This window comes from Gossypium hirsutum, chromosome D13 (assembly GCF_007990345.1).
Source record: "Gossypium hirsutum isolate 1008001.06 chromosome D13, Gossypium_hirsutum_v2.1, whole genome shotgun sequence".
In the NCBI taxonomy this organism is placed as follows: Eukaryota; Viridiplantae; Streptophyta; class Magnoliopsida; order Malvales; family Malvaceae; genus Gossypium; species Gossypium hirsutum.
This window is the reverse complement of record NC_053449.1, coordinates 56,879,728-56,902,195: the sequence shown is the minus strand read 5'-3', so window position 1 is coordinate 56,902,195 and position 22,468 is coordinate 56,879,728. Positions and strand designations below refer to the sequence as shown.

At 29.6% G+C, this 22,468-nt stretch overlaps 1 protein-coding gene, 1 long non-coding RNA gene and 1 pseudogene across 2 annotated transcripts; all 3 read left to right on the top strand.

Moving 5' to 3' along the window:
* The first annotated feature begins 2,666 nt into the window (after positions 1 to 2,666).
* Positions 2,667 to 6,448, top strand: LOC107922358 (germin-like protein subfamily 1 member 13). The gene is made up of 2 exons (XM_041109229.1): positions 2,667 to 3,050; positions 3,149 to 6,448. Exons 1-2 carry the CDS (start codon positions 2,852 to 2,854, stop codon positions 3,730 to 3,732), a joined length of 783 nt encoding a protein of 260 aa, XP_040965163.1. The 5' UTR covers positions 2,667 to 2,851; the 3' UTR covers positions 3,733 to 6,448.
* Positions 6,449 to 10,688: 4,240 nt separating this feature from the next.
* LOC121225154 (uncharacterized) lies at positions 10,689 to 12,382 on the top strand. Its single transcript, XR_005923073.1, has 3 exons — positions 10,689 to 11,256; positions 11,912 to 12,000; positions 12,082 to 12,382. It is a non-coding gene; the product is annotated as an uncharacterized lncRNA (long non-coding RNA).
* A 1,296-nt stretch (positions 12,383 to 13,678) lies between these two features.
* LOC107922366 (pentatricopeptide repeat-containing protein At5g18390, mitochondrial-like) lies at positions 13,679 to 15,528 on the top strand (annotated as a pseudogene).
* Positions 15,529 to 22,468: the final 6,940 nt, after the last annotated feature.

Here is a 22,468-nt window from a genome sequence, read left to right as displayed (position 1 = left end):
ATGAGGAAGAAAATTTAAGGCAAACTGTCTAGCTGGTCATCAAACTTTTTAAAAGTTTTCATTTTGATCATCTAAATAAAAATACTTACAATTTAACCATTGCCATTGGGGAAATTTTCATTTTAGTGACCCAACCCAACGTTAAATCCCGTTAAAAAAGAGAGTCAATTTTACATTTTTTTTTGGTCAAAATTTCCCTCTAAACCAAAGTCAAACCTTTTCGTCCACTATCAAAATCCTTTTTCACCATCTTCATTCGTGTTTATTGCACATACTTTCTTCCCCAGATGTATCATCCAATTACTCTTTGCCCAGACGCCCTATCATATTAGCGGTGAGGAAAATTTGATTCGACTTGATAAAATTGAAAAAGATTCAAATTTTCAAATATTTGAATCGAATTAATCAAGTTAATTGAATTAACTCCAATTTTTTTTTATTTTCGAGTTCGAATAGAGTTAATTTTCGAATTCGAATAACTCGAATAATTCAAATAAACTAAATATCAAACCTTCTTATTTCCCTTTTACTTTCTCTAAAAAATTTTATTTCCTCTCAAACCCCAAAAATTTTTTCCTTTTTACTTTGTCCCTAAAATTTTTACTTCCCCTAAAAAATTGTACTTCCCCCAAGCCCCCCAAATTTTTTTCTTTTATATTAAAATTTTTTATTGATATTAATTTCATATTTTATCTTTAAAATAACTTTTAATTATATTTAATATATTTTTTAATTTCAAAATAAATGATGACAAGAATCAGATGATAATTGAAGCAACTAAGCCACTATATAAAAGATTAATAAATAAATTATGGGAAGATGGAAGTTAATGCCTTAAAACTGGACTCTGACCATTGATTATCTTCATTGAAATAAACCGAAAAAAGGGCCACCCACAGAAACAAAAAAAAGTCTTGTATTCTTAATTATTAGTTCTTAATCAAGGAATTGGCACTGATAAGATTGAAAGTTGAATGAAATATTACGATAAACATTCAACTTAGATGGTGAAAAGTAAGGGAGATGGTAGATAATTTAGAGGCATGCCATTATCTCACAGCTTCTGGAGGATTGCGTTGTTCCCATTTATTGAGTAAAAAAATTTTAGAGGCATACTATTGGATAAGAGGAAAGAACCCACATAGTCAGAGATTGGTCACTTATGCATACAGATCCAAGGAATTAGTAAAATGAAACAAGATTAAATGATTAAAATTTTGAATACATATAATATTTATGTGTATTTGGTCATATGGTTTGTTTATATGAAAATTTAATGTGATTTTATTTAAAGCGTTATATGATACAAAATATTAGGATCTTTGGTTTATTTTAACTTAATGATGGAATAAGTATTAATATAAAAATATATATATGAATTTCTGCTTATGACTTACTAAGCTTTAATAGCTTATTATGTGTGTTTTTGTTTACCTAGGTTTTATAGATTTTGGAATCGTGTTACGAGCTCGGGGATCATCGGCAAGCCTATCACACTATCGACTGTTTTCTTCGGTATTTTACTAAGTTAAATTTTGAGCTTATGGCATGTATAGTCTAGATAAAATAATTGATTTTGGAACTTGTATGTATATAGCCATGCGAAAAATGGCTTGTCTTTAATCATTAGTATTTGTTTTGGTTTTTGTCTTATGGGTTCTTGATTAAGTGTTTAATTTTATAATTTTGGCTATGGCTTATTTATATGTAATATACGGTTGCTATGTTTTGTTGATAATATGGTGAATGAGATGATATATATAATATGAGTGGAATGTATGGAATTGGTAATTAATTGAGTTGCATGTTTATAAATTTTGGAAATGTAGGATAACTTGATTCGGGTTGTATTGATAATATGTTTGGGTGTATCTTGGTTATACATGTTCGGTTTGTTTTTTTTTTTTAAGAAAATAAAAATGAGTTATCCATGATCATTTTGTTTAAGTTGAGTTTATGTGATTTTGAATGGATATTTGATGTGTATAATTTTTATATTTGAAATTGATTATATCGGAGCATGAATTGAGCTTGCAATCGAATGAATTATTAAGGTGATATTTAATTATGAGTTTTGACATGTTAGTTGAATTTTAATTATGCTATGTAATAATTAGGTATTTAGAAATATCGTAAATTCATGTGGTGCTTTTAAAATATGTTTGGTTTGAAAATATAAGTGATTATATGATTCGGCTTGATGTTCATATTTAAATTGATAAGTATGCGAATTGATGAATGTCAATAAAGTATAAATATGTTATAGGTAATGTGTTATAATGACCGAACATATATTTCTTAGCCTGGTGATGATATTGAAATATGGTTATTTGGAAATGGCTCATTAGGAGTTCAGGCGTAAGCTTTGTTCTTTTATAATGATGTATATTTGTCTTTTAAATGAGTTTAAATAGGTTAGTCGAATAGAGTACATGGTAACTGGCAAGGTGTGAATATAAATTGATGTGAACAGCTGAACATAAGGAATTTAGTTACTCAGGAATTTTTATTGAATCGATGTGATAATTCATAATTCTTACTTAAGATTTTAATGTACATTTTCTTGTATGGCTTTGTGACATGTTTGTTTAAATATAATTACGATTTTATGCAATTCGGGATTGTTTGAAAGTTGTATCTTATTTAGTAATACATCGTAACCCTAATCTGACGACGGATAAGTGTTAGAGGTGTTACATTTTATTGGTATATATATATATTCTTCTTGAAAAGTCTTCATGCACCTCCTCAGGTCTTATATAAGATTACGTGGCCGGTTGCTTGTCAGAGTCCTTACCTGCTACTTAACGAAAACAATGACCAGATCTTTGGTTTCCACCTATAAATAGCCATGTCTGCCATGCAAAGTTTCTCAATCTTCTCCAAAGCAATAGCAAACAACCGGCTAAGTCAATATATCATAATGAAAGGAACTCACTTCACTGTTATTGCTTTTACCCTCTTGGCTTTCGCTTGCTCATTGGCCTCGGCCTTCGATCCCAGTCCTCTCCAGGACTTTTGTGCGGCTATCAAGGACATCAAGAATGGAGGTAGGCATTCAAGACTTTATGTTCATACTGCCTAAGATGAAGAACATTCAGTTTAGCTTCCATGCTTTAATATAACTTTCAACATTTCTTCATTGCAGTGTTTGTGAATGGCAAATTTTGCGAAGACCCAAAGCTTGCTGTGGCAGAAGATTTCTTCTTCTCAGGCCTAAACAAGCCAGGGAACACATCAAATCTAGTTGGATCAAATGTCACCACCGTCAATGTTGATCAAATACCAGGACTTAACACTCTCGGCATATCTCTTGTTCGGATCGACTATGCCCCTTACGGTCTTAACCCTCCTCGCACTCACCCTCGTGGAACCGAAATACTAGTCGTTATTAAAGGCACACTTTATGTGGGCTTCGTTACATCAAACCCAGACAACCTTCTCTTCACTAAAATCCTAAACCCTGGAGATGTTTTTGTCTTCCCTATCGGTTTGATTCATTTTCAGTTCAACATAGGGAAAACTGAGGCTGTTGCATTTGCAGGTCTGAGCAGCCAAAATGCTGGGGTTATCACCATTGCTAATGCAGTGTTTGGCTCAAACCCACCGATCAACCCAGATGTTCTGACCAAGGCCTTCCAGTTGGACAAGAATGTGGTCAATATCTCCAGTCCCGGTTCTGGTCGGATTAACCACTCCTTTAAGAACCGAATCAAAACCCCAGAAATTTGACTGCTTGTTTGAAATAATGATTCCATGCAATTTCTTATTGAAGTCATAGTATTCTACTAAGTATCATGCAATAAACAACCTGGTCTATTATGTACCTATCCAGTCTCCTGATTTGGGATATAAAAGCAGAATATGTAATGCTCTGGGATTTAAATACGATCAGCCACTAATACATATACATGTAGCATTGTATTTGGATCATAGTAGCCTTAACAAGTAATCTCCCTTGCTTATGTTCCGTACTACTTGAACACCTATGTACATATGTTAAGGTAAACTTGATAAGAATGTTACAAAATCTCTTCAAATTCGATTACGATGAAACAACAAATCGATTTTAAGAAATGGCTTGAAATTTACTCCTTGGGAATTTTTTTTAAAGCAATCCAAATTCATCTGTATTTAAAATAATATATCAAACTCAATTCAAGTATATAAAATTAAAGAAATAAATACAAGTGAATGCATTAGATATGCAAGAGTTTTAACCAGATGGGCGCTGCCTTTAACCTTGTGGCCTTGTGGAATAGTAGGAGTTTTAAGTAGGAGAAGATGGATGTAAGAGAGTTTTATTTTTATTAAACTCATCCGGATAACATCAACAAATGATTAGGTTTAACGATAAGATGTTTTGTAAAAGAAAATATTTTTATCTATTTCTAATTGACCTCGTATCTATTTCTAAGAAAGGATAGAAGTTATCTCATTTTGATAAATGTTTACATTTTTTTAAAATTAATAATCAAAACCATTAACCCATCAACCTTACTTTGCCTACACAGTTCCTTTCTTTCTCGAATTCCTCTGCTTTCCCTTTTTCCTTTACTCAATATTAACCTAAAAGCTTTGATTTTTAACTTTGATTCCTTCCCCCACACCCCCACTTTCTCTTTGGCTTCTTGTTTAGTCCCACGATCGTGGTAAATATAATTATGCGTGTTGTGTCATAGCTTATATAGCTGACTCGAATTATGACCACAATGATCATCTTGTAGAGTTATGTAGAGTTACTTTGCATGCCTAAAATAGTTCTTTACATGTAATTATTAAATAAATTATGTTGTTTATGTAGTTAAATAATTTTGTACTTCGTCTACTAGTTAAAGAATTGGTCCATATAAACGCAACATTGGGTATAAATAATAAGATTCGTTAACTCGACTCAAAATTTTTTGTCTCGATTCGAAAAAATTTTAAATTGAGTTCGATTGCTAAAATAGGATTCGCTAACTCGACTAACTCGAAATTTCTTTACTCAATTCGATTCAACTCGATCGAATACTCACCCCTACCCAACACAGATCTTGTTTTCCTCTCATCCCTTTAACCAAATCCAACTTAAATTTTCATACAAGAAAGCGAAGGTGCTATATATTGATTTAACTGCACACTATAACACCTATGCTGACACTTTACAAACAACAAAACAACAATTTGTCATCTTCCATTAAACCTTCTATTTTTTCACTTTCTTCATTTCATTTGCTTTGCTTTGCTTTGATCTCTGTCTTCCATAAATCATTTTCTGTTTGTCAAAGGTTAAAAAGGATTGATTTTTTTTTTTGAAACTGTTCTCAGTACATATAATAATGTGATTATATACATGTTAATATAGTACAAAAGAGCTAGCCATATAATGGCCTTCATAGCAGGAGTTTTCGTTGCCTGAACTCATATTCTTCTCTATTTACTTGTTTCAAGTGCTTACATTTTGTATGATTGTGGCATCCACAAAAAGACCAATGGAAAAAAATACCAGGACTTAATAAAAAGCCAAAGTAGATGCTTGGATGGGAACCAATGGGTGTCTCAGAAGGGCATAATTGTTGATGAATAAGTCAATGAAAAATATTTGAATTTATGCTGCTGTTCTTATCTATTTATTTATTTCTTTTTCTCATTTCTTCTACTCTTTATATTATTGTACTGACCTTCACTTGGAACATGTTTTACTATGATCTTCAATAAAGCATTTATGGAGTATGCATATTTATACCGCTAAAAGATTTGGCTGGAACATGAAAAGGGGTAGTTTAGGGTAAACTATGATCATTGGGATTGTTGGCATGAACCTTCTTTTAGTTTGGCTTTGAAAAGATACGAAAGTTGTATGGCAAGTGAGGCACCAAGCTGGGCTGATCAATGGGGTTTTGAAGGGATTGGTTCCATTAAAGATGAGGATGCTGCTATTGCCACGAAAAAGATGGCAGCAACAAATCCCAAGGACAATGTGGGTTTCCTAAAGCCAAGACAATGGCTTTCATGGGAGCCAAGAAACTCGAGCGTGGGGTATCCAAAGCCATAAAATGGGTCAAGAATAAATCCCAGAAAAAAAAAAACTCCAAATGAATATACAAATATATACCGGAACATAGTTTTCTCTTATTAGAAAATAATAGTGATGGAGGCCTGTAACGATGGGCCTGGACGGGGTGATGCTAAGAGGATTGAAAATTTAATTGTTCGATAAAATTCAAATTGAATCGAATCAAATATATTTTTTCGAGTTAAATTAAAAAAATAATTTTAAATTCTTGTAATCATTGCCACCCACCATAATTAAATTTGTGTCTCTGCCCATATATAAGTTTGAGTTTTTTGCCCTTATCTTATAGGCGATTCCCCTTCTCCGACAGTTGGGGTTGCCTTCTAAGGCCAGAGTCCAGTTTTAAGCCTATTAACTTCCATCCTCTCAAAATTTACTTATTAATATTTTATATAGGGGCTTAGTTGCTTCAATTATCATCTAATTCTTGTCATTATTTATTTTGAAATTAAAAAATATATTAAATATAACTAAAAGTTATTTTAAAGATAAAATATGAAATTGATATCAATAAAAAATTTTAATATAAAAGAAAAAAATTTGGGGGACTTGGGGGAAGTACAATTTTTTAGGCGAAGTAAAAATTTTAGGGAGAAACTAAAAAGGAAAAAAATTTTGGGGTTTGAGACGAAATAAAATTTTTTAGAGAAAGTAAAAGGGAAATAAGAAGATTTGATATTTAGTTTATTTAAATTATTCGAGTTATTCGAATTCGAAAATTAACTTTATTCGACCTCGAAATTCAAAAAAAAAAATTGGAGTTAATTCAATTAACTTGATTAATTCGATTCAAATATTTGGAAATTTGAATTTTTTTCAATTTTGTCGAGTCGAATCAAATTTTACTTACCCCTAATATGATAGGGCGTCTGGGCAAAGAGTAATTGAATGATACAGCTGGGGAAGAAAGTATGTGCAATAAACACGAATGAAGATGGTGAAAAAGGATTTTGATAGTGGACGAAAAGATTTGACTATGGTTTAGAGGGAAATTTTGACCCCAAAAAAATGTAAAATTGACTCTTTTTTAACAGGATTTAATGTTAGGTTGGGTCATTAAAATGAAAATTTCCCCAATGACAAATGTTAAATTGTAAGTATTTTTATTTAGATGATCAAAATGAAAGCTTCTAAAAAGTTTGGTGACCAGCTAGACAGTTTGCCCTAAATTTTCTTCCTCATCTTATCTCTAACGCCATGTTTGGTTTGGTGTATTGGCTATGCCAATACACCCCTAATCGGTGGGCCCCACCTAATCCCCCTTTAATCCGCCGTTTGGTTCAATGTATTGCTAATCCCCCTCTAATCCGTTACTTTCCTAATCGGTGAAAACCACCGATTTCTATTCCCCCTCTTTTCCCCAGATTAGGTGACGCTTCAGCAAAGCCTCCCTGTTTTACCCTCCCCGATCCCCTTTGTTTCTCTTCTGTTCCTTCTAGCTTCATCCGATTTGCTTCCTTGTTTCTTTGCTTTTCATTTCTGCCGATTTACCCTCCCAGTTTCTTTTCATCCGATTTTCTTTTCTTTTCTTTTCTGCCGATTTGCTCCCCCCGTTTCTTTTCTTTTCTTTTTCGGCCGATTTGCTCAGTTTCTGTCGATTTGCGTCATCGGTTAGTTTTCCTAACCCGATAGAATAATATCCGTTTCTCAAGTTTGATTGCTATTTTTGCTTGTAGCATTTTTTATTTTTTATTTTTTTTAGTTCTGACCTTTTCTTTAGATAAAATTGCTTTTGTGTTTGATACGTGTGATTTTTTTTTTGTTAATTAGCTTGGAGAAGAGCTTGGAGATATTTATGATATAGAATTGCTTCGTGTTTTCCTCCAAGGTTTATCTTGCTACAGACCTGCTTCTTTTTCTGAGTTCATTTGGTTTGATGTTGAGCAATTAGACTATGTATTCCCCTTATTCTAGATTTCATGTTTACATTTCTGATGAGATATTTTCTTTGATATCCATTTTGCAATTGCATTATGCTCTTGATGGAACAATTTGGTCTTTTGCCTTGAGTTTGCTTTATTGTCATCCCATTATCTTCATATGTAAATATGACCTGCTTTGTATGTTTGAAAACTTGACCCTTTGACTGAGGTCTGGTAAATCCACAGTTTTTTTTTTGGATGGAGCATATGGGATTGTCTAAGTTCTAATCCTCAATAATTGATTAGTGACCCAGAAAACTTTAGTTCAAGAAAATATACAATGGAGGGTTGAAGCTTTGTCCTCCTAGGCCTGGTTATTCTATTATAAGTTCTGGTTTCATTTTTGTCTGTTTCCTTTAACAAGTTGGCAACTCATGGACAAGATAAAAGGGAAACTGGGCGAAATTTGCAATATAACCAATGTAGAAAAATAGTTTTGATCATATAGCTACCTATTATACAAATTCTTTGAATGAAACTTTTATAATTTTCAAAGAAGCATACTAAACAGATTAGCTTTGTTTTAGACTTTTAAAGAATATTGTCAACTTTGCTACGGTCACAGTGTGTGGGTAAAGACCATTATATTGAATCTGCATTTCTAACTAGTTTCCTCCGACACACTAGATTTGCTGGAGTGGATTATTAATGATCAAAAACTTTACAGGTTGCCGTAAGCTTGTGGGTTGCTGCTGTTATTGGAAGTCGGTGCAACTTTTTGACTGTTTTGTACATTGGTAAGAAATTTTATTAAATTATCTTGCATTAATAGCATGGTAGTTCCATAGAAGGGGAAAAAAGCATGGTAATACTCTAATGTTTGGTTGTCTACTATGTTACTCGGACTTCGGTGTGAGTGGCAGATTTGGGTATGTATCTAACACAGATATGTTCAATTCTTTCTTAGTTTTTCCATATATTTGGAGGGTCCTTGGAGGGGGGTATATCCTTGTACCCTTGTCCAAAAATGTGCTGGACACGAGTGGTTCAAGAAAAACGAAAAGTCAGAACAACATAGGTTGTCTGTACCATACTGTCTTATGCCGAAAATATTCTGTTTATGGAACCCACCTTTGGTTCATTAGTCCAATAAATTTAGTATTGCTCAATGCCTGCGAAATAATTATCTAGTTGTATTTACTTATTTATCTTGGTTGACTTGAGCATAGCCATGTTTGTTAGCTTTATGCATTGAACAAACACTTGCCCTTTCTCTTTTTGCATTCGAAATTTTTACCTAAGATAATTGTTGCCTTACGGACATAGGCCATGGCCCCCAACTAAACAAGTAAACCCATTGCAAAAATGATTTTGTTCTGTCAAGTTGGAACCGAGGTTTCCAAGATTTATCAAGTGTAATTGGTGACTGATTTTTCCAAAGTGGGAATCTAGCATTGAACTTTTATTTATTTCAGTCAAGTAATTGGGTGGATTTACCATTAAAGGGACAGCTAGAATAAATTGAACTAGGTATAAGCATGTTGAAGTTCGGTGTTAAACATTTTATTTGCTGATTTTTGGAACTTGGCTTGTTCTCTGTTTTAGCTAATGGGATTCTTGCTGCTTGCATAAATTGTTATTTGCTATTTCTGAATTAGGGGATGTTGAGTCAGTTTTAAAATTACACTATTTGATCTGCACTAACTCCTAAGTGATAAAGGAAGTTGAAATTTAAGCTTATGCTTTGTGCCTCTATGCACTTATTCTGTGGTGGTTATATAGACTTCTTAACAAAATGGCAATTATTGTGGTGTTTTTAAAGTCCCAAAATGGCAATTAGCCTAATTGCAATTATACTATGTAAACCTAGAATCTAATTTTAAAAAATAAAAATAAACATGCAAGTTTCTTAACAAAAATATGATAAGCCGACAATTGTAGAAACCCCTTATATCATAGGCTTAGTATGATTTGATTTTCCTAAAAGAAGTAATAATTCCTCGTTGCAACTACTTAAATCATTATATCATATAGATTGGGATAAGAGTATGATTTCAAGAGCATGTGTTTTGAACAAAGGCCATGATAATACAAAGGAAAAAGTCAGCCATTAAGATCAAACAAGTAATTAATTTCATCAAAGAGCATTCAAAAAAAGCATTCAAATTGGCTTTCAAAAAAATTGTAAAAGCATTCGAGAAAACTTGTAAAAGCAAGTAATTAATTTCATTAAAATACCTTTCCTTTAATTAATTTTCATGCCCTTCATGATGTTTTAGGGTGAAAGAGTTTGTAATCTATTTCTAAAGCTAAATTATCATTATATTTTTCTTTATATGACATTTCACCGACCAAAGTAAGCTAATTGACTGATATATATATATATCTAAATCTAGATCAAAATAAATCATATATAATAAAACTAAATTAAAATAAGACCTAAATGAATGAAAGTCAAAAAAAAAATGTTGCTTAGAAAATCTTTGATTAAACTAATCATAAATAAATATTTATTAATCAATGTTCAAACTTTGAACATGCTTTATTAAACTAATCAATGCTAAAACTTTGAACATGCTTTAATGAACTAATCAATATATTTATACTTAACAAAATGTTATAAAAGTTTTAAAACTTGAATTATACATATACCAACAATTAATTTTAGGTCAATTATACATACACCAACAATTAATTTTAGGTCAATTATACATGCTTTATAATTTCTTTATTGTTTGGGTGATTGATAAAGAAATGAAATTAAAGTTGCAACGATATCATTTAGTAGATAGAATGTAATCTTAGCTCCAAGGCCCTTAGATTGACATGTTTCGCCTTGTTCTGCTCCCTTAGATTGACATGTTTCGCCTTGTTCTGCTTCTTGAAGAAGGCCTGATTTTCATCATTGTATGAATATTGTAATTCCCTTAAATCGATCATGTAAGGCATAATAATGGATAAATCATATGAAGTTGCAGTATGGGTGCTTTGCTTCCCTGAACTAGACATTACTAAATTTTGCCTTCTTTTATCATTTTTTTTTCATGTTGTTTTTAGCTTTGAAGATTAATTAGCTAAGAATTTGAAACACTAAAATGATATTTAAATAGATTTGGAAAATTTTATAAAAATTACTGATCTGTTTGTCTTCCGCAAAACCTAGAGTTTTTTTTAATTTGTTTTCCATATAATGTTTTATGGTTTTATAGTCGAACATCTGATTTTTCCCTTTTCAACGGAGGGGAAACTTTAGGTGCAGTACAAGTTCAATAGGAGTGCAATCCCAACTTGGTATACTTTCACAACTTGGTATCCATATATTCCACTTGAGAATAGGTACTCATTATTTATCCATTTTCCCTTTTTGATCAGATTTAAAGCTAATATTGAAAGGAATCATTTAATTTAATTCATCTATATTATTGCCCAAGTTGAAAAATGAAATATCATTTTTCCTTTCTAAATTAGATGCTAATCACAGACAGCCTGCGAAAGTGAGTTTTTATTGCATAACCTTCATTTTCAATTTTTTATTGCAAATGCTTACATGTTGAGACATGGATTTTATTGTTGTATGTTGAGTTTATATGTAAAAGGTACTGAATGCTAAACAAAATTGGGACTAAGCAATTGATTAAAGAGATATGGACTGGAGCTGCCTGTCATGATATAACATAGAAGGCATAAAATAATTGATAGCTGTGAAATGTTCACTTAGGTTATACTTAGGAATCTGAGTTTCAGAAAATGGATTTGAATTTCAATATGGTGTAAGTTGTGTGATAAAGAAACTTGTAAATTTAACATCCATGACTGTTTTTGAAATTTATGGATTGTGGGATGCCCGTATAAGTGATGAATTTGAAATTCCTATGGATCTTTCTTATTTTGATATTCATGTTTTTATATCTTTAAATTCCTAGAATCTAATTTTAATTATTTTATGCATAATGAGTATTACTGAAGATGGATCTTTCTTATTTTGTAATAGTTGCCGGGATGGTACATAGCATGGTTATTACTGAAGATGGAGCATTATTTTATTGGGTTTCCTCATATCCTCATCTTAGATGCCAACAGGTTCTATTCCATTGTCTTTGTTGATTTTAACTTCCCCTGGAGTGAAGCTTTTATTTACTTCATTTGGATGAATTTGTACAGCTATATTCCCTTTCTGAGAAAACAATCGTAAGCATTTCTGCTGGTAAGTACTGGGCTGCAACTGCTACTGCTATAAATGATGTTTACATGTGGGATGGCAAGAAAAGTATGGATAAACCACCTGTTGCAACTCAGTTACACCGAGTAAAGGGAAAAAAGATCCCTTAAAGAGTTGATTTTGAGAGTTGGTCATGAGAGAATGTAACTTGTAAACAGAACTTATGTAATTCTAATGTAATTCTAATATAGAATGTAAACAATTTTCTTATGTAATTCTAATATAGAATGTAACTTGTTTTAATTTTCTTAATTTAAATTCATTAATTTTTATATTTAGCTTTAAAGTTAAAATTTTAATAGAAATTTTAATTTAATATTTTTTATCCTTAAAAGTATATAGTTTAAAGTTTAAATTTTCTTCAGTTTTCTTCAGTTTACCTTCTGTTGCCCGATTGGAATGGGTCAGAAGATTTCTTTCTCACCATTAAATATCAATGTTCAAACTTTTTGATGTTGTAAAACTTTTGAACATATTGATTATGATGTACAATTTCATTTTCATCTAACTTTTTCTTAGTATAAGTTAATTATGTTTATGCAGAATATAATTTTCAAGTTATATATTTAATAATAATTATGTTAATTTATATTTTACAGTATCATATATTATGATTTGAGTAAATTAATATAAGAATATTAATTATTAAGAATTTCATTAAATTATATATTTTAATTAAAATATATTTAATAATAATTATGTTAATTTATATTTTACAGTATCATATATTATGATTTCAGTAAATTAATATAAGAATATTAATTATTAAGAATTTTATTAAATTATATATTTTAATTAAAATATATTTAATAATAATTATGTTAATTTATATTTTACAGTATCATATATTATGATTTGAGTAAATTAATATAAGAATATTAATTATTAAAAATTTCATTAAATTATATATTTTAATTAAAATATATTTAATAATAATTATGTTAATTTATATTTTACAGTATCATATATTATGATTTCAGTAAATTAATATAAGAATATTAATTATTAAGAATTTTATTAAATTATATATTTTAATTAAAATATATTTAATAATAATTATGTTTAAATATGATTAAATTATTTATTATTGATAATAAAAATCTTATTATAATTTAAATAACAATAACAATAATCATTTACCAAAACAAATTTATGCTAAGGGTATTCTAGTCATTTTAGTTTTTTCTATTATGCTATTACACCTCTATTCCATTCAACCAAACACAAGATTACTATTACGCCTCTATTCCATTACATTCAACCAAACAGTGGATTAGCTATTACACCTCTAATCCAATACACCTCTAATCCCAATACACCTCTAATCCAATACGCCTCTAATCCAATACAGCGAACCAAACGTGCCCTAAGTGTTGGATTTAATCCAAATCAACCTCTCACAAGTACACTATTTAATCCAATGGGTTGAACTCAGTTCAAGGCCCAATACCCAAACTTCATATTTTTCACTGGTTTTTATGTGTCTTTGAAGTCTTCACGCTCCAACTCTTTGAATATCCATCTCTAGCAGCCACTGAGAAAGGTGTGTTCTTTATTTTTATTTTTTTCGCATGTACTTTCCTTCTTTTCCATTATAATTCCAACTCCAAATCTCAAACTTGTAGATTTAATTGAGTTATTCAAAGTCTCTACTTTAAGCTTCTGTTCGATTTTCTTTAAGATTGCCAATCTCTTCTTTGATATAGGAAGTTATATACATGGGTTAAAAGTGATAAATTTATTAATGGGTATTTAGCTTTAATGGATAAAACAAACTTCTTTTCTTAGAAAATGTTACTTTCAAGTATTGAACTTTGCTTTCTCAAACTGGGTTATGTTTAATGGTTGTATCCGACTGTTAAACTATACAAGCAATTTTATGGAGTTATTTGTTTTGTGTTATTTGGTTTTTTTTCTTCTTTAATTATTCTGTTTCTATGGGTTACCTACGATGCCTTGTTGTTGAAAGCATGAAAACATGCTCAATTTGAATGAACATGAGAGTGGAATAAGAAATGTACACATTCAGTTCATCGTTCAATTTTGTATATCAAACAAGTTGCTAATGTGAAATGATTTTAAGAAATGCCATTTTCTGATGCTCAATATACCATTTTTATGCATTTCTCTTTGGTGTTAGCAAAATGTAGCTCAAATTCCTTTTGCCCTAGATGGCTAGGTCTAAAGAAGCAACAACTGCAAAACGTAGGACTCATAGAAGTGAGCTTAATATGTTTATATGTTAATGTATGATAAGAGTGAGTTTTTTTACCATTGATTTTAGTCATCTTGTCTTGTTTCCTTTCGATGTGGTACATGTGATTGGTATTTTCTGTTTATTCCTTGTTACAGTACGGAAGTTCTTTGAAATTGCATCATATTATTACTCTGTTGCTTCTGTCAATTAACGAGTATCGAGGTGGAAATGCAGGTTACTGGACTGTAACTTCTACTGCAAATGCTCCGGTCTGCACAGCTGCTCCACAAATATGGAAATAGATCACAGAACATTCTCTGTTCCTTTAGGACCCTAACCTCAGCAAATTCTCTCCAAGATACTTCTGTTTCCATCACTTCTGTTTCGGAAGGTGACTATTTTGCAGCTATCCACCACATTTCCAACATCGTTCGTCGTGAAGTTCATCCAGAGCGCATTCTCAACCGCGTGAACCTTTCTGTGAACTCTGAACTTGTATTTCGCATACTTCGTTCCTGCTCAAACTCTCAGAATCTCTTCGCTTATTCTCATGGGCACGTTCCCACTACACCCCCACCTCCGTCGAATTTAAAGAGCTAGTCAAGATTCTCATTCTCCATAGAAAGTATGAATCCATGTGGAAAACCATTCAACAAATGGAAAAGCAGCAGCTTATCCTTTCTTGTGATACTCTTTCTTTTATCATTGAAGAGTACGAGAAGAACGGCCTCATAACCAGACTGTGGAAGTTTTCAACAAAAGCACTAATTTAGGTTGCAAACAGACCGTTAGCGTTAACAATTCATTGTTCTTTGCACTTTGTGAGGTGAAGATGTTCCATGGAGCATATGCATTAATCCGGAAGATGATTAGGAAAGGTGAGGTACCAGACAATAGGACATACACAGTTCTGGTGAATCGATGGTGTTCCTCTGAGAAGATGAAGGAAGCGCAAGACTTCTTGGAGGACATGAGCAAGGAGTTTAATCCTCTGGTTCGAGGTCGAGATTTGTTGATAGAAGGTTTGTTGAATGCAGGTTATCTTGAATCAGCCAAGAAAATGGTAAGAAGAATGACCAAGGAAGGGTTTGTGCCTGACATTGCTACATTTAATTCTTTGGTGGAAACAATCTGTAAAATTGAGATTGATTTCTGCATCGATATGTATGTAATTTATGTAAGTTATGTATAATATTAATTAAGTTGTGTATTATGTAAGTTATGTATTATGTATTATGTATGTTATGTATAATATTAATTAAGTTGTGTATTATGTATTATGTATTATATCTATTATGTATATTATTAATTAAGTTGTGTATTATGTATTATGTATGTTATGTATAATATTAATTAAGTTGTGTATAATGTAAGTTATGTAAGAAATGTATTATGTAAGTTGTGTATAATGTTAGTTATCAAAGTTATGTATTATGTAAGTTATTTAATTTATGTAAGTTGTGTATTATGTAAGTTATTATGTTATTATGTAAGTTATGCAAGTTTATATATAAGTTTATATATAAGTTATGTAAGTATATCACTTTTATGTATCTTATTTATAATTATTTTTATAACTATAAAATTTATTACTAATAAATTTGAAATGTAGGTTATATATCCATACCATATATGGGGTGATATATTAAAAAAATAGGTTTTAATATTTAAAAAAAATAACATATACAATTATTTTTAAAATTATAAATTTTATTGACAATAAAATTGAAATATAGGTTATATATCCATAGGGATTTTTACCAAAATATTACAAAAAAAATAAAAAAAATACTAAAATATTACAACTTATTTTTATTTACCAAAATAATACAAAAAAAAGTTTAAAAAAAACTTACTGAAGGAGGGCCTGCCACAGGCAGCACCTTTGGTGCCTGTGGCACAGGCGGCACCAATTGTTCGTATTTTGGCCCTTTGTTCGTATTTTTTTTCAAATTTTATTACTTTTAAAAAATATACTATTTTTAATTTTTTTATTTTACATTATTTTAGTACATTATATTTGAACTGTATTAATTTAGTGTGTGTTTTTAAATAAATTTTAAAAAAACCCTTATTTCGGCCCTATGTTCATATTTTTTTCCTAGATTTTATTACTTTTATAAAATATACTATTTTTAATTTTTTTATTTTACACTATTTTAGTACATTATATTTGAAATGTATTAATTTAGCGTGTGTTTTAAATTAAAAAAACCCTTATTTCAGCCTTATGTTCGTATTTTTTTCTCGAATTTTAATAATTTTAAAAAATATACTATTTTTTTTATTTTACATTATTTTAGTACATTATATTTGAAATTTATTAATTTAGTATATTTTTTTAAATAAATTTAAAAATAGTATATTTTTTAATTTAGGTTATCTTGAACCAGCCAAGAAAATGGTAAGAAGAATGACCATAAGGTGCATAGTTTTGTAAGTAATGTAAGTATATCACTTTTATGTATCTTATTTATAATTATTTTTAAAATTATAAAATTTATTACTAATAAATTTGAAATGTAGGTTATATATCCATACCATATATGGGATGATATTTTAAAAAAATAGGTTTTAATATTTAAAAAATAACATTTACAATTATTTTTAAAATTATAAAATTTATTGACAATAAAATTGAAATATAGGTTATATATCCATACCATATATAAAAATTTAAAATATATATATAAATTTTAAGTAATGTAATATGTTTATGTAATGTAAGTTATAAATTTTAGTAAGTAATATATTTAAGTAATGTAATATATTTTAGTAAGTAATGTAAGTAATGTAATATATACTTAAATTTTAGTAAGTCATGTATTTAACATTCTGTTAAATCGGGCAGCCCATTTTTACAATGTATATACAATATCCAAATCTCGTGTGTAAGAAACAAACAACAGAGAAATAATAAACTCATTGAACAAAGCAGAACAGACATGTAGGAACTTGGTGTGAAAGGAACTTTTTGTTCTCCATGTGTTCTATATCAATGTTTGAATATGTGTCGGGAATCTAGATATAGCTGTCAGACTGATACTTTAGGAACAACCGGAGAATGAAGAAATCGTGTAACATTGTTTAACATTGTTTACCAACTACAGAGCTAATTACAAAGTGCTGGAAAGTCGATTACGTTCTAAGAAAATTACTTTCAACAATTTTTACTGCAACATGGAGAAAATTTTAAAAATATATAAAGATGGAAAAGCAGCTAAAGCATTTACCTGTAGATGCAGTTTTATACTAAATTACTCCAAAGCCTCAACAGTATATGAATAAATTAGGCTTGGTCCAACCCCACCCAATAAGTTTTTCTTAAAAGAGATTTTAAAATGCACAAAAATTTCCAAGCCATTCAAATGTTTTTACCAAGTTAAAAGTTTAAATAACACTTAAAGCAAAAACTGTGATGCTTATTTGAGGAAATTCACAGTGAAGTCAACTAAAATTAGAGATTGTCGAAGAGTAAACTTTTGTAGTTTTAGTTCAGTTGTTTACCCCTTTTTACTAATAACTAAATAAATTCAACTCTGAAATCAGAAGGAATAAAAGTAAGGACAATTTGATAAAAATAATATCAGCAAACTTACCTAAATACAAGCTGATCAATAAGGCAGTAACAAATGGTTAATCCACAATTTTGAGTTCTCCTTTCTTTAACAGTTGGGCAAATGCAGTGTTACTTCTGGGGAACAAAACATGAACGTAAGAACAAGTGTTATTTTTGGGGGCCCTTCAACAATTAGAAGAACAAACTAGAAAACAAACACAGAAGATCTGTACCTCTTCCCAAACCCTAAACACGCTAAAATTCCCAAATTCCCCAAATTCCCAAACAAACTGGTACAAGCTTGGTGATTGAACTTGGACTCTAAACCCCAAATTCCTAAATTACACTGAACCAAAACCCTAAATCAAGATACAGTGTTTCGAAAGAAAAAAAGCTTACCTTTTAACCACAAATTCCGCAGCTTTGATAGTATCCTGTCAAGAATGACTCAACCGTTGCTTCGTTTCTGATGATTTCTGAGTTTTCCTCTCCCTTTTTTTCCTTTGTATTTTCTCTTTCGTTTTTATCCCTTTCGTTTTGTCCTCTGCTTCTATTTCTGTTTGTGTTCTGCCTTTTTCCCCTCTCTCTTTAGACTCGGTCTATTCCAATAAATATGGTGAAAATCAGCCTAATTCCGCAAATACTTTTTTAAAAATAAACATATGCTATTTATTTAGCTTGTTTCTCTGCTCGGGCTCTGCCTGACTTAGGGCTAAGAAGAACACTTTTTTTTTATTCATGTTTTGGGTTTGGCCTAATTTGTTTTGTTTGTAGGATTGTTTTTTTCCGGTTTGGATCGGAAATTTAGACCAAAATCATAAAAAAAATCAGTTTTACTTGTTTTTTTATCGATTAATTCTCGATATAATTGATCCAGTCAAATAGTTTGATCCAATACAATTGAATTTGAAAAAGGTTTTCAATAAATTAGAAAAAAAATCGAAATTGATTACTTTAACTTAAAATATTTAAGGAATAATGTCACATTTAATATATGTATTCTTATAAAATATTCAATGTAATTATGTATTTTGAAAATGTCTAATGTGATACTTGAATTATCAATATGTGTTTTATTATGTACTTTTTTTATTATAAAATGCCCAATATGATACTCATTGTCAATGTTACATGAACTATCAATGTGTGTTTTAGTATGGTACTTGGTATTAACACTGTTAGTGGATTGCTAAACCAGCCAATGAAAATTCGACATGTAGATCTTTTTTTTCAAATCTAACATTACGTGAAAAATTAAATAAAATAAAATTTAATTTAATTTAAAAAACTAAACATATAGTTAATAAAAAAGAAGTAAATATTAAACTTACATAAGCAAAAACGCCATCTTCTCCATTTAAGTAAATGATCATCTTTTCCAAAGAGTTTTTTTTATCTTAAATTAATTTTTAAGTAATATTTTTTTATGTACAGGTACTTTCATGTAAGTTGGTATTTAACTATATTTTATTAATCATATCTTTGGTTATTTGTCTTTAATTTAAATTTTTTTATTTTACTTAGTGTGCCGAATTTTTATTGGCTGGTTTAGTAAATTCACTAATGATATTAACACTAACTACCATAATAAAATACATATTAGTAATATGATACCACATTAAATATTTTATAAAAAATATAGGTACAAAATCTAACATTATCTTAATACTTGATTAATTAAGCCAAAGATGTAAACTTGTTGTATAGGCATGTACACTTCAAAAAAATGTTGTCTTGATTCACTAGGAGTTTTATAATATTTATATAAACAATAATTTGAAGGTGTTACTTGCAACTTACTGATTGAGATTTCTTTTGACTGATTCTTTGTAACTCATTTTGTGTAATTTCATGCAGTAATTTTCGTGGTTAATTTGAATAAATAAATAAATAAACAACTCTAAATTAACATTGATAATTCGAAGTAATTTTCTTATTAATATATGCCATCAAAAAAATTAAATGGAGATATCCAATAATGGAAAGTTTAATCGGTTCAACGAAGAAAAAGGAAGTTAGGACTGTGGCTATAACGACCTTTTGTTGCCTATGACTAGCGTCACATGTTAATATTGTGAACCGTAAAAATTTTTGCATCGTTATAAAGCAATTTATAATAAATTAAATTACTATTAGTTATTATAAGTATTAATCATTAGCTATTAATTTGTTCTAAATCATTAATATCAATGATCAGTATACGTGGAAATTCTTTTCTTGATGTATACGGCTGATAGAATTTTTCTTGTTCAGCTATACCAATTAGACTACTAATATCAATATGAAAATAGTAATAAAAATCATCATTGTTTATGATATTTTGTAAAACAGACTTTACAATAGCTGGAAAATCTTTTAAAAGATGAAAAGAAAGATTTTGCACAACTATTTCTTTAGTAAAACCCCATTCAATATTGGTTATATTAAATGGTTCATGATCTAGTCTGTATTTTAAAGTAGGAAATTCGTTATCTAGATAATCAGTAAAAACATAAGTTTGTAGAAAACATTCCTGAACCCATGGATACTGAACCACCAGATCCTCGTGGAAAAAGGAAGTTAGAATCTGATGGTCTAACAGATGACTATCTTAGATTTTCTAACAAAGATTTTGAATTTGATAATGGAAAATTTAGAATCTTTGGTAACAAATCCGAAGATATAGCTACTAATGATGTTAAACCTGAATATTTAGGAGAAACATCTAGTCAACCTGTTCAACAAAGAATAGATGACTTAAATAAAAGAAATGTTGCTCAAGGAGGAATATATTTAGATTTGACTAATATTTCTATTCCAGACTATGAAAAAACCATAGAAAATTGGGCACAGTCAATGACGATTGTTGTAAACAACAACACATGGTCAAAAGAAAAGTTCTTAAATTATTTTGTAGGAACTTTTCAAAGGGATGTTCTTCAATTTCTTAGACGATGGGAAGAGTCTGAGAAAGGAAAAGAACAAAAGAGTTATTATTAAGTCAAATAGGAACCCCTAAAGATCTTTTGAAGGGATTAACCTCAATTCTAAAAACAGAATTTTATGGCTATTTTGATAAAAAAGATCAAGATAGTGTTGCTAGCTATATCCTTTCAAAAATTAAATTATGTGATATTAGATATTTGGATGAATTTTCTAAAAAATTTCTTCACGAATATCAGAAATTAAAAAAATGAAAATATAGAGTTTTGGAAAAACCAATACTTTCATAAATTACCCCCACCTTGGGATGAGATATGTATAAACAAATATGTATCTTATTTAGAAAAGCACAGTAAAACATCTGGGCTTTCCTATGAAAATTTAGATTCTATAGGAAATAGAATTTATTTTGCAAGAGAAAGAATAACTTTGCACTGCTTGCAAACTAAAGCGGCTAAACAAGTCAAAAATAAATTAGGTTATAAATATTGTTCTAAAATATTAGAAAATGAATGGGAATTTGGGTGTAAACAAATATATCCTAAAACCTATAAAAAACGTAAAAAAAATATAAATTTAGAAAATGGAAACAAGGTAATAAAAAAATTTCTGGTCAAAGTCAAAAAGTGGTAAGGAAAAAGTCTTCCAACCAAAAGAAACAAATATGTAAATGTTTTATTTGTGATACTTATTAATATCCAATATTAATAAAAGCTTCTTGAATATAAGAAAAACACCATTTTATCCTAACCAAGGATATTATGTGTCTTATCCAATGGTAAACCAACCACTTGGATCAAATGTTTTAAATTACCCAATAGTAAATCAACCAATGGGAAATACTTTTTCATTGACCCCAAACACGGTGAGTCAATTACAATGGTCCCAAAATCCGAATTCAGTATCACAAACAAGTTATGCTGAAGTCATTAAGGGAGCAGAGAATTTGTTGAATCAACAACAAATTCAAGAATTAAAAGATCTTTCAAAAATTAAAGATTTTTATAATCCTGGTTTATCACCAGAAATTTATGATTTTATAAATGAAATATGGAAAACCCATGTTTCACAACAAAGAGCCAATTTCCGTAGAGCTCTTACCAGATTTTCATTATTTTTAGTTGAAAAAACAACTAAAGAGAATGAAGCTGAAGATTTATTATTAAAATCTATTTATATAGAGAATTGGATGAATTCCAGTTAGAATTTATTGATATTAAGGAGATAAACAATCTTCTTGATATTTTCCAATATTTTATTCATAAAGGAAAAAACAGTCCTATTATGAATAAGGTATTCAGAATTTGTTTATATAACAAATCTAGACAAATTCTGCCTGTGGAAATATTCAACAAAATTAATGGAATTATCTGTAATCAACAGATTCAATTCCAAAAAGCTTTTTCTGAATATTTTCTACAATCTTATGTTTTTACAAATTTTATTGAAAATAATTGTCCAACTATAAAATATAGATTGGATCACGAGCCATTTGATATAACCAATATTGAATGGGGTTTTGTTAGAGAAATAATAGTACACAATTTCTCTTTTCATCTTCTATTAGATTTTCCAGCAATAGTAAAATCCTTTTTACAAACCATCATAAGCAATGATGATTTCTTTTTCTATTTTTATATTCAAATTAGTA